The following is a 16,415-nucleotide window of genomic DNA, read 5'->3' on the forward strand; positions in this document are numbered from 1 at the left end:
TTAACAGCCAACAACGTTATAATTATTTCATTTTTTAACCATTTCAATCACAATTAATGTCATTTTTGAGCAATAAACCAAAGTCGCACAACGAAAAACATTAAATACTGCACAAAATAATATGCGACACTGATATTGCTGTGAGGGTCATCGAATACTGTGCCAGATGGGATTGGTCGATTTTCACAATGACGTCAGGGGGTGGTTCCATAGATAATGTAGAACCCCAGGGGTAGTTTCTCTATGTATCGAGAGACATCGCATTTTATTCTTACATTAATGCTTTTTATTCTTTTGAAATTTCACAACGAAACATATTAGCCATAGTTATAATTTAATAATAGGTAAGTACAGACTTAATACTGAATTTAAATAAAAATTAGTATTTGCTTCGATGTTAATTTATTTATTACGGCTAAAATATTTCATTCACATCAAAAACTATTAACAACCTCTAACAAGAAAAGACGGTTGTTATCGGTAACTAGTAGAGATAATTAACACTGTATTACTCGTGCACTATAACATGATACCTCAGTATTTGCCCAGTACGAAGACGTCACAGCGGCATTATTGTGCATTATACAAATACTACTCAATAACCGAAAGTTATAAACCAGGTGTTAAAAGACGCGAGAACACAAATGTACAAGAAAAGATTTTCAGTTTAATTTGACATTTATTTACTATGTTTCATTAGTATTTAAAACATTGTTTCTTTTTTTGAACCAATATCGATTATTTAGTTCGATACATTGTGATATCGATTATCATCAATGTATAATCTCTAACAAAAATTGATTTACAATTACAAAAGTAAAAAAGAACCTGAACAGTAAAATATTTATATATCTTAATCTGTTTTAATGTGTTATGTTTTTAATCCCCTTTTTATTTAAAATCTTTCATTTTGTTTTGACTTTCTGTGTGATATGTAATTTCCGGTTTCATTACCTACTCTTTGCTATTTGAATCGAATTGCAATCAAAATTATCGATACTTCATTCATCTCGATTCTTATAGCAATCAAATTGACATTTTACATCGTATCGTGCCGTGTGTACTAAACTTTATCTTAGGACTTGGGTGTGCTGTGTGGAATGTGAACTCTGACTTGATTATGTGTGAACCTTTATCGATATAGCTACGTAGTCGTATAGATATTAGTTCAAAATCAAATTCAATCTGTGAGGTGCGAGGCTTAAATATGCCTCTTTTTGGTAAAAAAGATTTTGGTAGAAAATCAAAAAAAGATGGTCGTGAAAACGAAAAGCAGCCATCCATTGAAGATAAATATGTAGTTAAGGATCTTTTGGGCACAGGTGCCTTTTCTGAAGTACGCTTAATAGAGAGCAAAGAAAATGGACAGATGTTCGCGTGTAAAATTATAGACAAAAAGGCTTTAAAGGGAAAAGAAGATTCCTTGGAGAATGAGATACGTGTTCTGAAAAGATTTAGCGAACAATCGAAAGTTGAAGGCGGAGAGAAAAAGATGTTTTCTCATCCCAACATTGTCCAGCTGTTAGAGACGTATGAGGACAAGAATAAAGTTTATTTGGTCATGGAGCTGGTAACCGGCGGAGAATTGTTTGATAGAATCGTAGAAAAAGGTTCGTACACCGAAAAAGATGCTTCCAATCTTATAAGACAAGTTTTGGAGGCCGTCGATTATATGCATTCCCAAGGAGTCGTCCATAGAGATCTAAAGCCAGAGAATCTTCTGTATTATAGTGCTGACGAAGAAAGTAAAATCATGATAAGTGATTTTGGATTGTCAAAAATTGAGGATTCAGGAGTAATGGCTACTGCATGTGGGACTCCGGGATATGTAGCACCGGAGGTGTTAGCACAGAAGCCATATGGTAAAGCGGTTGATGTATGGAGTATAGGAGTAATATCATACATATTGCTTTGTGGATACCCTCCATTTTATGATGAAAATGATGCGAACTTGTTTGCTCAGATATTGAAAGGTGATTTTGAGTTTGATTCACCTTACTGGGATGATATAAGTGAATCTGCTAAAGACTTCATTAGGCATTTGATGTGTGTGGATGTTGAGAAAAGATACACTTGCAAGTGAGTATCTGTTAATCTTTTTTATTATAAATTGATCGTTTTTACACTTGCTAAGCATGTTTTTACATACAAAATTCATAAATAGAACTGAACCTACTTATATCAACCATATACTAAATAAATTTCAAAGATGATTTAAATAAATTAAGGAATAATTATAAATCTTACAACTTTGTCTTTATTGAAAGTGCAAACCTAGATGTGTAAGAAATATAAATAGGTTTATTAATATTCTAAGGTAAAGAAGCCTACAACAAATAATACTGGCAACTGAACTTTTTAGTGAGAAGTAAATAAGATTAGGCTATAAATAAATGTGATCTAATACATGGATAAAAATATTACTTATATTGCCTTGAAATGTATTCTGGTTTTCAATGATAAGTATAACATAGAAATATTTTATTGAGATGTTAATCTGTGTGTTTTTTTAAATCTAGTTTATTTGTGTTGCTTTACATTATTAATGTAAGGTAAACAGCCCTAAAACAGATGTTCAAGAAGAATGATTTAGTTATACTGTGTAGCAATTATTTTAACTGAAGAAAATTTTTAGGGTATTGCTTTATCTTCCTACAAATCTTTTAGGGTAACTAAACTCTAATAAATTGTCTAAACCATATTTAAAGATAACTTTATGAACTATATTATGAGACTGGCTTACCAAGTTAATAGGATGCTTTCTTATAATAAAAAAAAAGAATGATAGGCTACATTTATTGATTAATAACTTTTGCTCCTGCTTTCTTACAGGCAAGCGTTGGCTCACCCATGGATCTCTGGCAACGCTGCCAGTAACAAGAACATCCATGGCACTGTATCTGAACAACTCAAGAAGAACTTTGCCAAGTCTCGTTGGAAACAAGCGTATCATGCGACAACAGTCATCAGACAGATGCAGAAGATGATCCTCAGTAGCAGCAGCTCAAGTCGCAATGCCAACCAACAGCCCAAACAATAGCTGACTTATCGCAACATGGAAATGGATGAAATGAATATTTGCTTGGAAACCAGCTTGGTAATGTACTTAAAATGTCTTTATTTCTTATACATGACACAAATTTACTATAACTTTCGACTTTGCGCGTTCGCTGGATATTTAATTGGCTGATTTACTTTAATTGAAGCTCATTGCTGCTGAAGTGCTGGCTTTAAAATTGTGTCATTGCCTTGTATCATGACATGATTTGTATATTGTTATGAAAAAAATATTTTAAGCATACATAGTAGGTATTGAATTCAACGAAGATTTTGTCAGATAAGGCTAGTCACATAATGACCTTCAATTAGACTTCAAATGAAAAAATCTTCACATAGAATATTGTCTTCAAATTGCTCCAATATCTGTTTTCCTTATGTATAATCAATGCCGTTCGGTTGATAAAGGTCTAAGTGAGATAAACTATGACTTCAATGATTCTAATATAACTTGTTTGTTATACAGAGTAGCAATTGACTATTGAAAAGAAAATTGAACGACAATTTTTCTTGTATCTATATTTTTTTCATTACTCGGAATCTCATTTTTTTCTATATCTCAAATATCTGAGTAAAAGCAGTGTCATGACATTGTATGTTTATCTTTAATAATTATATGATATAAACCCCATTATTAATATCTTAAGCATTGATAGATTGTTAAAAAATTCAGTCTTATTAATAATACTATTGTGTAGTACAGTGATTCTCAACTGTGCCGCGGGACTTTTGTGTGCCCCTAAATTTTGCATATTTTTCTCATAAACTATTCACGCATTTTTATCTTTTTCTTTGTGTGCCACCATATTTTGAATTTGTTAAATATGTACCGCAACCGAAAAAAGGTTGAGAATCACTGGTGTATTTTAACAAGGGTTGATACATGACATAAAGATCTGCATTTTAATAAATGATATAACTATTAATAACTAATAAGTTAATGGCTTATTAGGAATGTGATGAGTAGTGTACATGTTTAATGGGAAACTAATAAACTATTTTCTATATTAACTTTGAACATTTTAAATACAAGTCAAATTATTACTGCAATATCTTTAACAGAATATAATTTCAATATTTCCATACATAAATCAGTGTTGTGGATGGCTAACATCTTTGTATGGATAAAAACTAATGCTTGCATTGTTATGATGATGTTTAATAAATTAGTATAACTTCCTGTCTATTCTATGTATATTATATACTATTTGAGTATAATCTTCATTAATATATAAGGGTTTAAAGTTTTATGCAAAATATGCTATATTTAACTTAAGATTAAAAGGAAAAATTATATAACTATAGGCTAAAATATATACTGCATAGTTTTAATGCTGATTCCTTCCTATCTTTAAATATTATCTTCTATTTCAAAGCAATTACAGAAAACTATATCACGTTTTAATTATCAGATAGCACTTGGATAACTAAATCAATATTAATGTAGTCATAAAATATTTTTGTGGGCCTACTAAATTATTTCAATGAAATATACATTGAAAAAAGCTAACTTGATATAAATACGAATTAAGATACAGCCTTACAAATAAGCGTAAAGTTAAACTTATGAATAAACTGAGTATAAGCAAATATTAGTACAAATTTTGCTAATACTCAGTTTATTCCTGGCTGTTAATCTTAACGCTGGCAGTTGAATATAGTTTGACCAGAGCAAGACAGTAAGAATTGATACTCATTACATAAAAAGATTTTTTAAGTTTAGAAATAACAGCATGCCATTATGTGACGTCATAATGTATTTATTTGTTTTCCAATACTTTAACAGTAATAATATTTGTTAACAAGGGATTTTCAAAAATAGTATTGCTTAAACATGACAACTTAAAATACTGCGTCTTTTTTAACATGTACATTGTACTAATTTTTAAAAGTACCCAATTTAAATAACTTAACCTCTAATACCATTTAAATTATGCAATTATTGTGATAAATTATTATTTAACATTCCACTTTTGAGTAATGTAGGCTATCGGAATTGTATTTTGACTGTTTAATAACATTTGAAAATTGAATTAAAAGATAATGCATTTATTCATCAATTCGTTACCATTGTTGTCTCAATGAATTGATCACAGATTCCATAACAAAAGAACATTCCACAAACCAGATGTATCAACATTTATGTAATATGTTTATATTAAAAAATATTTTCCGTCCATCTCACAGCCATCAGTTAAAGGGTACATAATGACGCAGTATAAAATTCGACCTTGAATTTAAAATTGTATTATATATTTTATCAAATTATGTATTAGTATGTATGTATTTCACATTTATTTTATTTACAAAATATCAGAAACCACATCAAGAATATATATAAAGATCTGAAAATGATATGAGTATGACTAAAATTCAAATTGTATTTTATGGTTTTATTTAAACCAATCCAAGTAATGTGTAGTTGCATGTACTATGAAAAAAATCTTAATATTTCTCTAGTCTTTTTTTATTTCTCGTAGTTTTTTTCAGTTTTTCTTATCACATTTATTATATTTTATTGATATTCAAATGATAATCAAAATTGAATTATTTACAAAAATATTGTATAAAAATTTTAAATTTAATGATTTTTTTTACACAACCATTTTTATGTATATTAATTTAATTCTTAAAATGAAAATTAATTATGTAACATTCCATGTGTATTTTATGTTTATATTTGAAATTAAATTTTGACTTATTCTCATTTTCTAAAGATCTGTGTTAAGAGTAATCTGATTTTTTTTAAATTCTAGGTAGAACCTATGTTATTTTTTATTGACTTCCAATTTTAATTATAAATATGACGTAGTTTAAATATCAATAGTGCTAAAGTGAAAACAAAACTTTCGCCCCTATTTTGAAACTCATCGATTTTTCCATTGATTTTTAAATCCATTTTTTTTGAAACAGACTAATATAAAAGCTTCCGAATCAATGAAAATGTTTATTAAAGCACTTTCAAATATTATTATATTATAAGTGCATGTTCAAAAAGCAATAGTTATCAGAAATTCATATAGATGGATTTGCAAACTTGCAATATGAATTTATATTTCATACAATCACATATTGCATTATCATTTTTTTTGTTTAAATTGTTTATTTTTTAATGTAATATGACTATAAAAGTTATATGTTAAAGTTCTTATCTTTTAAACAATGTTTAATTTCATTACTTTAAATCTATTGACAAATTTATACTTATCTAGATTAAGTTATTGTTAAGAAAATCTTTGCCAACTCTGACTTGACTGTGCCATTGGACATAAATCATGGATTTCCCTGTGTATCTGGTCTGCTTTTTGTGTATGTTCTAGGTACTTAACATGATTTTAATTTAAGTGGCTTCATATTCAAGTAGTTACAAAAAAATTTAAAAAAAATCGCATATTATAGTTTGCTTTTAAATTTATAACTTGTAATTGGTTATTGGGAAAAATTACTATAATGGGCGTCAGTGAGAGACAAGAGGGGGAAACATGTCCTGCCGTAGTTAGTAGAAAAATGTAAGGTTAAAAAATCAATTTGAAATTAAACGACATATGTTGAAACTGACTCATAAGGGTCTAGGTTAGGTATAGATCTAGCCTAGATCATCGGCTGGCGACGCCCATTCCAAAATTTGTTATAATCATAAAGTTTTCGCACAATTGATGTAATAAATTCTATATTTTTAATGTGATATATTCAATGTATGTTAAAATGCTATTGAAAATGTGCTTGATATGAGGTTGATTGGCCGACCTAATTGTTGCCATATTATCTAATAATGATAAAAATATATTTAAGAAATATGTATTCCCTTACTTAATAATTACAATAACATTGTTATTAACAATTTTAATATTGGCAGTCAGTCAACAAACTGTCTCTCTTACTCAAGTTACTTAATATTAATCTTTATAATACAGGTTTTTTATTTTCTAAGATGCTGAGAGTTTTTTTATTCCTGATTTTAAAGAGTAAAAATATCTAATACTTTTGGTGATCGGGTTGAGCTCAAAGGAGTGTGATAAAGAGAAATTAATTGTTAAGGGATAATGTGATTCAGATATTTATGCCCTTTGTCAAAAATTTAATTAAGGACAGGTCTATTTAATGTAGAGTCCTGACAGCTCCACAGAAATTTTGAATAAAACATTTTTAACATCCAATATACTTGAAAAAAACATAAAAATAAATGTTATAAGTTCGATATTATTTAAAAGAATATGATAAAAGAGAAAGATTTTGAATAATTGATAACTATTAATAATTTTTGACATTATTAAATGAACGAAAGAGGTTTTTCGAAGCAAAAATAATTTTTATTATTCCAATTAATAAGAGTACGGTTCGGGAAGATTTCAAACAGTTTTAGAGTTAGCTTTTGCTTAATGTTAGTACTTACACATTCATGCTTGCTCTCTTACACTTAACCCTTTAAGCGCCCGCGATCGGTTCACCATTGTGCCAAACCATATCATGATCGGTGATAAAATGTTGACATTTATCTTAAGATTCTCGTACATTAAGTATGTTTTATCTTTCTACTAATAGCGAGTATCTTTGTGCAGTGCTAAGCTACAGTGGAAGTTCCTTGTCAGTTCTGGTATAAAGCGTGTGCAATAACATGAGTCTCAAGTAATGTCTCCGCTTCTCACATCTCTACCACTAGCGACTAAGCTTTGCTATATCGTTATCCTACGATTGTTCTAAGGCTTTTGTGCACTCTATGACGTCATCGGATTCGTGTCTCATGTTATTGTGCACGTGTAGCAGTGTTTTTCAATTATATCTTTAGAGTACACTTAATATAGTAACTATTTTTCGATGGTTATTTAGTATGTGTTCGAAACAGAAAACTTTAGTTTATAACTGAGCACAATAGTTTAAGAGATGTTTAGATTTTTATCGTGGATTTCGTTTTAATAATTTGATACTATCAGTTTCTGAATGTTTTTATTTTCGTGTTGTAAATTGGGTTTTCTGTACGTATTCCGACATATTTGGTGACTCGACGGGAACTATTCGGACGGGTTTAAGATCTGAATGATACTGAAATAATCTTGTGATCTAGATTTTATACTTCTTGTTCTAAACAATCAAAATTTATTAGTAGATATTAGATGTTAGCTCTATTTTCAATGTCATTGTAAATAAAATGCCAACTTGTTGATGAAATTTGTTTTAATTTTATATTACCCTATATTTTATAAATGTGTTTAGATTTTTAGATGGATTGATGGATGTTTACAGTTTAAAGCCTAAACTGCTGAACGGACCTCGATGAAAATTGGCATGGATTTAGAGTATAGACTGGAAGAACACATGGGCTACATGCTTTTGTATTTTTTTTAATTCCACGCGGATGGAGTCGCGGGCGAAAGCTAGTAAAAACATAAAACGAGGTTCCTGTAAATATTTATTTAAATAAAACGCATAATTGAGATTATACATATATTAAATTATATTACAATTAAATAACCGATACACCAGGAATGTTCAAAGTTCACGTCTGTATCTCCTCGCCCAAGAGAGACAGCTGCTTCAGGAATTGAGACGCGTTCGGCAACGTCGTGGCTCCGTATATCAACTTTCTTGGTGTGCCGCTTGTCGCTTGTTGCTGTTGAAAGAAAAATACACATTATATTCAACAAAAAACTAACAATGTATTGTCATGTTAACAAATACAATGACACTGACTTGCTTGGCGAGTTCTCTATGGATAAGTAATTAAGTGGTGAATAAATACTATCCCTACCGCATACTAAACCGCTGTACACACTTGGCCAGTACAGTTGGATATTAACGTAACAAGGTATGTATTATATGGACTTATTAGTGTGAGTATTCACAAGCCAGTCCAGTAAACTAACAATATTGATCAATGGTATTGGCCAAGTGTTAACCGCGCATATAGCAAGCAGAGGTGTATCAGGACATATTGAAATGTATGCGTAAGAGGTAAGAAACTAGACTACTACTAAAAATTTATATCTTACTAATCACATAAATACAAAAGTTTAGAGATAGATGTTTGTAACTTTAACTGCTCAACGGATTTTGATGAGATTTGGCTAAAATGTAGAGGATATTCTAAAAGAATACGAAGGCTAGAAGTAAGCTTCTATTATTTATTCCTGCGGACGGAATCACGGTTGAAAGCTAGTGTTGCACAATTATTTCTCATACAGCGAATTGCAAATAGTATTAACTAGCTTTCGCCCGCGACTCCGTCCGCGTGGAATTAAAAAATCAAAAGTAAGTAGCCTATGTGTTCTTCCAGACTATTCTTTACATCCATGTCAAATTTCATCGCAATCCGTTAAGTCGTTTAGGCTACAAACTCTGACAAACATCCATCCATCTAAACTTTCGCATTAATAATATTAGTATGATAATCTTAGTTACTTTAGCGAAGTCGAGCAGATTGTGGTACTCGATGTAGTTGCCGCCGCCAACGAGGAAGACTACGGCGTCAGTGGGCGGCGGGTGGCGCGCGGCGCGCGAGCGGCCGGCGGCGTCCGTGCGCGCCGCGCGCGGGTCCAGCCACGCCAGCTCCGAGCCCTCGCCGCACAGCGCCGCCTCCACTGTGCTGCTCACTGGCAATTTCTATACACAAGATTTCATTATTGAAAATGCTAGCTGTTGCTCGCGACTTTGCCCGTGTGGAAAAAAAATAGTATAAATATAGCCTACGTTGTTCGGAGATAACACTCGAACTCGGTCCAGTAATTTTTGAGTTATTTCAATACATACAAAAAACCAGAAATACAAATCTTTCCTATTTATAAGATTAATACAGTTTTGTTAATTTACTATTATTTCTTTTACCTTTTTTGCACCAATTTTTTTTTTAAATTGCAATGTTTATACCAAAGAACAATGGCTCATAAGGTTGTGTCCACAGTGTTACTGGCAAGCTTCTATAATAACATAAACTTGTCAAACTATTATTTAATTCTGTAATCTTGAGTCCAGAAAGAAAGATTATTTTCGATGGATTCTCATGTCTAAAATTTCATGGTCTCAACGAGTAAACTCACATGCTTCTTGACAACCAGGTTCTTGACGCCCTCCATCACGAAGGAGGATCCCTGCGACACCAGCTTGGAGAACATGGACACCGTCTTAGTGCCGCCGCCCTCGTACTGACTTGACATCTTTGTGAAACCTCTGCACACAATAACATCTCGATTTAACTAAACATATTTATTTATATTTATGTAACGATACCACAGGTGTTCAAAAAACCAAAATTTAAATAAAGAAATATTAACGGTAAGTTTAAGAAGACTGGAAGTTATCAAAGACTGAAGTTTTAATAATATTAAAGAAATTTTACGTTGGGATTTAACATCATTTTTGAAAAAAAAAACTATCGTAAGATTTATTCTGACCTGGTTTAAAAGCCGTTGTAATTTTATTTATTAGACTTACTTCAATCTCTTCATATAAGACATGGGCTGTATGTCGCAATTGGCCGCCAGCAGCGCCGCTTCGAACTTGTTGTAATCCTCATCAGCGACCTGCGGCGAGCACAGGTAGTAGATGATGAAGAGCCGCATCTTGTCCTCGGCGGTGCCGGCGCCCGCGTCGCTGATCAGGTCCATCACCGCCTTGCTCTCCACTGCGCTGCTCTTGCTCATTATCTTCTCCTCTAACTCGAAGAACGAATCCAAACGACGGCATTTTATCGCGTTTAGTATGGCTGCGAATAAAACGAGGGCTTTTAGCAAAGAAATTGTAACTTACTAGACTCTTTGTAAATCTATACTAATACTATAAATAAGAAAGATTTGTATTTTTGTGTTTATTGAAATAACTCTAAATTAGCTGGGCCGATTTTTTTTGTGACTGAGTTGTCATTGTTTGCCTTGAAGAGGCATTTACAGATTCACCGGGCTTGAGGCGGCCGAGCGCAGAAGGCGCTTAGCCTAAACCTCTTTTATGAGTAACTAGGCTCGAGGGCTCCCTCAGGAGCCTCGGCTCGGGCCGTTACTTCGTTATTATTACCGGATTGGAGCTGGGCCGAGTACAAAAATTCTTACACCATTAAAAACTATGTTATCCGTAAGTAACATATACTATTTACTTTTATTTTTTAATTTTACGCGGATGAAGTCGCGAGCAACAGCTAGAAGCGATATAAATTGTTAATATGTAATAAAAAAAGTTTACAATTCACAGTACATATAAATATACAACAAGTACTTATACAATGAGGTAAACCAAAAAAATAATAAATAAAGAATAGACATTCCCAGTGCTTACTGCCTTTTTATAGAACATATTAGAAAAAACAAAAAAATGAGACCCATCTGCAAGCAATACATTTCGGTTAAAAAAAGAATTATCAAAATCGGTCCACTAGTGGAGCTATGTTGTAACACACATAAAAAAAACATATAGATGAATTGAGGACCTCCTTCTTTTGGAACGTCGGTCAAAAACATAGGTGAATGCCTATTAAATATCCTACCTGTAGCAATAGTAGTATGCATATCAATGAGCCGCTTCTTCTCCATGAGTTGCGGCAGAGAGTTGACAGCGCTGGTGAGCCGCTGCGTGTTGTCAGTCACCAGGCTCAGCGCCAGGTCACTCTCCGCATCCAAACCCATTGAACTCTTCAACTTCTTTACTTCAGCCTCTGAACTCCTGGAAACAAGGTACACGGATCTAGTTATAAAGGCTTGGTTTTGTAATAATTGTTTTACAATTTACTGTAATATATTGTCTGTGAAAAATATTATAGCTTATGTGTTCATAAGTTAAGTAACTACTAGCATTCACATGGGACTCTGTGTGGAATTAATGTTTAAGTAAGTCACCTATGTCTTCTTACATAATATGTTCTATAGCTGGGCAAATGAGTTCAGGTTAGCCGTTTTGGAGATTCATAGAAATAAAGATTCATCCATACAACTTTCACTCTAATAACTAGTAAGACACTTATATTAAAAAGTGTAATCTGACAAGAATGGGGATGTTTCCTAATGTTACAAATTCAAATAAAGTTGTGTTTAACATTTTAAAGACAGTATTTTAAAACCTATAATAGCATTTAGAGACCTTACATGTTTGTCTCCATAGAAATATAAATTAAAAACGCTGCAATATTTTTTACCCTCCATTACTCTATCTCAAACACCAATCAGAGCTCGGTGACGTAACTTCTTCGCAAACAACATAGCAGTGTGACCAGCTTCAGTGAATGTCAGTGTATTTTGTAGTTATAATTTTTTTTTAACGATTATAATAATTGAGTTTGCGTGTGTTATATTATGAGGACTCCATTATTAAGTGTTTTTATATCTACGACATATTTTACGAGCAAATTTTTCGATCACTATGACGAAAAAAAATAGTAAAAGTTATTTGAATAGCTAATTCAATTTACGTCTGGTCACATTGAATGACTTTGACAGACCGCGACGCGAGGTTTGTTAGCAAAGAAGTGACGTCATGACAAGAGGCGTTTTCGCGGTCTTTCGAGAAGTTGTTTTTAGTTAAGTGTTTTTGTAATTAAATGTTGCGTATATGATTTTATTACATTTTTTTTCTTGTTTAGATATGGTTTATCTACATAATAAAAGCAATTCCAAAAATTAGGAAACATCCCCATTAATTAGTTAGTTAAACAAAATGTATTTTATCCTACAATTATTAGTTCCTATAAGACATTCTCTACATATTCTCTACAAATATTAAAGAAAACACACTTACCTATATTTATCTAAATCCTCTTGTATAGCCTCAGCTACCGTTGGGAAAGGGCTGCCTTTGTGTTCCGACCACAAAGGATCTTTGGAATCTAGGTCACATATTCGAGTTTTAGACTTTTGCCCTGGTACTGCACTTACTGAACTTTCTGGTACCACAGCCCTGTTGAAAAAATATAAAAATGATATTTAATATAGTCACATCGATAATGAGATATTTTAGAACATTTTTGGACACCCTGTTTATATGAATTATAATAATAGAATATGTTCTATCTAACCTATTCAATGATAAATCCAAGACATCATGTGCTAATGCTTGGTAGGTCCAAGTATGGTGCAAAGGTGTTGCCATATCTATATTCCTGTCCAGTAAAATGAGCATTGGCCGTGTAAAACTGAAGGAACCAGTCTGTCCAGTGTTGCCATGAAATAAATTATTTCTAGCATCCCATAAATTCTCTCTCAGCTTCTTGTCTAATTTCTTTGCTACCATTTCAGCTGCATTTGCTTTGCTGCATCTTATGATGGGGACATTACCTGTAATACAAAAGGGAGTTTTTAAGAACTCAGAGGTTTTAAAATTATTGATGCCTATATTATTTTTCTTTGAATACAGTTACAGGGACTGGGTATCCAACTCTAAAACTAGAGAATTCTGTTTACTTTGAGACACTTTTAATATAAGTGTAATAGCCAATAAAAGACAATTTAACAATAACAAGATGAGATGTTTTTAAATAGGAGTGACATACCTAAAGTGACAAATACTGAAAAAAGACTTTCTACAATATCATCCATAATTGCCTCCATTTCTGAATCCTTTGTATCTCCCTTGTTAATTGCTGGAAAATAAAATTAAAACAACTTAGATCATGTTTATATTAAAATTCATTTATAAATATAGTTATACTTACCATAATAAGACAGAGGGTCAGATTGTTGATGTTTCATAATAAATAAATCATCTTCTAAACATATGTAATTGAGATATTGATCATAAACTTTATGAATGCTCAGTGCGGCATTGGACTGTATCGCTGAAGCAGCAAGATCTTCAAGTTTCTGCCTTGTTATTGGTGATATAAAATTCAGATGATATTGATCATATGTACCATTGTCAAGATCTTGGCAAATTCGACCGAGATTTTCTTCTGACGGTGAACAGAAGTAAACAGCAGGTACTTCTGGTATGGGATCTCTATCTGAATGCAGTTGCCTGGAAATTTCAATTGTTTATTGTGAGTCAACATAACATCTTTACTTTATAACTCAGGCGAATCTAATAAAAACATTGTGTTAACTGTTAATGGTACTTACACATGCAGTGTTACTCCCAATTCCCTGAGTTCTTTTATAGAAATTAAAGGTGAAATAATATCTTGACCAACCCTATCATAAATCAATACTTTCCAACTTGGTTCTGTTGCAACGGCTTTGGTCAACGGCTGGTTCAAGTTTAGCATTTGCTTTAAAGCATCTGTGAGCAACAAATGTTTAAATTAATAAGATAATTATATTATTCACAATGTATTATCACAAAATACTGAAATTAATGTTGCATTTACTTAATTGCCGTTCTCGTAGAGTGGACATTTTGTCTAACAAAATAACCTGCTTTAAATATTAAGTCATATAATAATTTAAGACTCCATACAGCTATACATAAATATTGAAATTATGGTTTTCATTTAAAATTTTATTATTTCCACAATCACTTTATATCTGTCACTTTGACATTTAAGGCGACGTCGGCGAAAAGACACGTCGGCTTTGGTTATGGTTCGCAAACTTGGATATAAGCCTTTTGCACAATACAAAAAAACAGCTCATTAGATTTTTACAACCTTTCCTTTTTTATCAATAACGTATTAATTATATGGCAAACCGTATTAATAATGGAGTTTCGGTTATCAGGAGCATTTTATGAGACTTTCTCTAGGTGACTGTATCTATTCGTCGTCCGCCCAAACTGTCGCAGTTTTCGTATTGCATTTAGCGACAGTTTTCACAATTTAAAGCAGCACAATGTATAGCAATATTGTCATATCAATGTACAGCACAAACACAGTAAAAAGAACCTGATTGTGGTTAAATAAAAACTACGTTTCTGTAAAGATACACACACAAATAAACATAAGACCAGAGTGATTACTTGCATTCTGTTAAGTACAATGTTGTAAAGCTTAATGCTGATTGCAACTCCCTTTTGTTCAGTCAGCGCTTGCAACTAGATAGAAAAATCAGTTCAATTTCATTTGCGCTGCAATTTCTATTACTCCAGATCTTTGTTAAAGGTTCTTTTTGTAGAAATTGTTATATCCGATGATTTTAACGTAATCTGCTTAATTATAAGATAAAATTCATTATTTATTGTCATACTTCGTAAGAAACTCTGTTTGTTGTGTTTGGTTCATAGTAAACTATATACACCTGTATACAGTGTAGGTAGCTTGTTAGGATAATTTTATAGTCATTACTGATTTGATTTACTTTTTTTTTCATCCATCCAGTAAATGTCGCTGCTATATGAAGATAGATTTACAAAATCTTCTTTGAAATGTATTTACTGTTTTTTTTAAATAGGCGCCAAAATTCTAGAACCCTGCCGTCAGGACTAAGGTGGACGATTAAAAAAATAGGTAGGATTGAGGTTAATTACAGACTGAGTTAAATAACACTGTTACAAGAAAAACGTATGACAAAAAGAACATGAAATGTGACTGTAAGAAATAGTATAATATACAATGATAATAATTACAATCTAACTTAAGATTCTTCACAGTATAACTTTTTGTTCTCATCAGACATCTATTATAATAGGCAGACTCACAGTCTCTGGCGTCTAGACTTTAATTGAAAAATTCAATTTGTAGCAAAATCAAGGCTCAATTGAAATGCTGATTCAACAGTAAAAAGAACTGTGATAAAAATATCACCGTTCAATAGAAATGGAAGGAATTTTGTCAAACATCTTAGTGGTATTTATATGATATTGGGGTAAACGGAGACCAAATTCATTCAACAAAACTTTGGACACAAGAGACATAATCATAGTATATGAATCTAATAACATTTATTAAGAGAAAAACTTAAGATAGAGACTAAAATTAGTATAAACAAAAAGACTTGTTTCGTGTACCTAATAATTTTTCAACTTAGGGACAACTTAACGATGTATAGGCAAGGCAAGGTTAAATCAACTTTTGGTATCAACATCAAATTCAGAAAAAAACTGGCTTGAATGAGCGCCAGTTTACTACAAGCGTTAAGAATAGGACTTATGTTATTTTCATATTAGATAAATAAATTGTAAAGCGTATATAATGTGATAGTGTAGATACGTAAGATATGACTTGTAAAATAGATTTTTCTGAAATCAATATTTGATCTTTGAGATCGTACTGAAAATTATTATTTTGTATGAACCAATAGAAGAATAATTCGATCGCCTTCAAAACGGATTATGTTTTTCGATTACTATTGTGATCTTCAAATATGAACCAAATGGATTTGGCATTTTATTTAAAAATACCGTGTATGAGTAATAGTTTCCTATTGATTATTGAGTTCTGTCGTTAGTCGCATTTATCTGTCAGTGCAATAGAGTTCAACGGGAGAAAGCCGTTCTTAGAGGCCGGTAGGCGCGAA

The 16,415-nt window shown here is 31.9% G+C and overlaps 2 protein-coding genes across 2 annotated transcripts; one reads left to right on the top strand and one right to left on the bottom strand.

Annotated features, from left to right (window-relative positions):
• Positions 1-1,044: 1,044 nt before the first annotated feature.
• LOC106106686 (calcium/calmodulin-dependent protein kinase type 1) lies at positions 1,045-5,501 on the top strand. Its single transcript, XM_013287313.1, has 2 exons — positions 1,045-2,079; positions 2,833-5,501. The coding sequence occupies exons 1-2, from the start codon at positions 1,208-1,210 to the stop codon at positions 3,038-3,040; spliced, it is 1,080 nt and encodes a 359-aa protein (XP_013142767.1). The 5' UTR covers positions 1,045-1,207; the 3' UTR covers positions 3,041-5,501.
• A 2,984-nt stretch (positions 5,502-8,485) lies between these two features.
• On the bottom strand, positions 8,486-14,476 carry LOC106106742 (protein sly1 homolog). Its single transcript, XM_013287389.1, has 11 exons — positions 14,333-14,476; positions 14,085-14,244; positions 13,682-13,983; positions 13,520-13,609; positions 13,046-13,304; positions 12,769-12,927; positions 11,525-11,700; positions 10,483-10,753; positions 10,089-10,218; positions 9,454-9,654; positions 8,486-8,665 (listed from the first exon to the last, which is right to left on the bottom strand). Exons 1-11 carry the CDS (start codon positions 14,358-14,360, stop codon positions 8,552-8,554), a joined length of 1,890 nt encoding a protein of 629 aa, XP_013142843.1. The 5' UTR covers positions 14,361-14,476; the 3' UTR covers positions 8,486-8,551.
• Positions 14,477-16,415: the final 1,939 nt, after the last annotated feature.

The sequence above is a fragment of the Papilio polytes genome, unplaced genomic scaffold, assembly GCF_000836215.1.
Source record: "Papilio polytes unplaced genomic scaffold, Ppol_1.0 DF822178.1, whole genome shotgun sequence".
Taxonomy (NCBI): Eukaryota; Metazoa; Arthropoda; class Insecta; order Lepidoptera; family Papilionidae; genus Papilio; species Papilio polytes.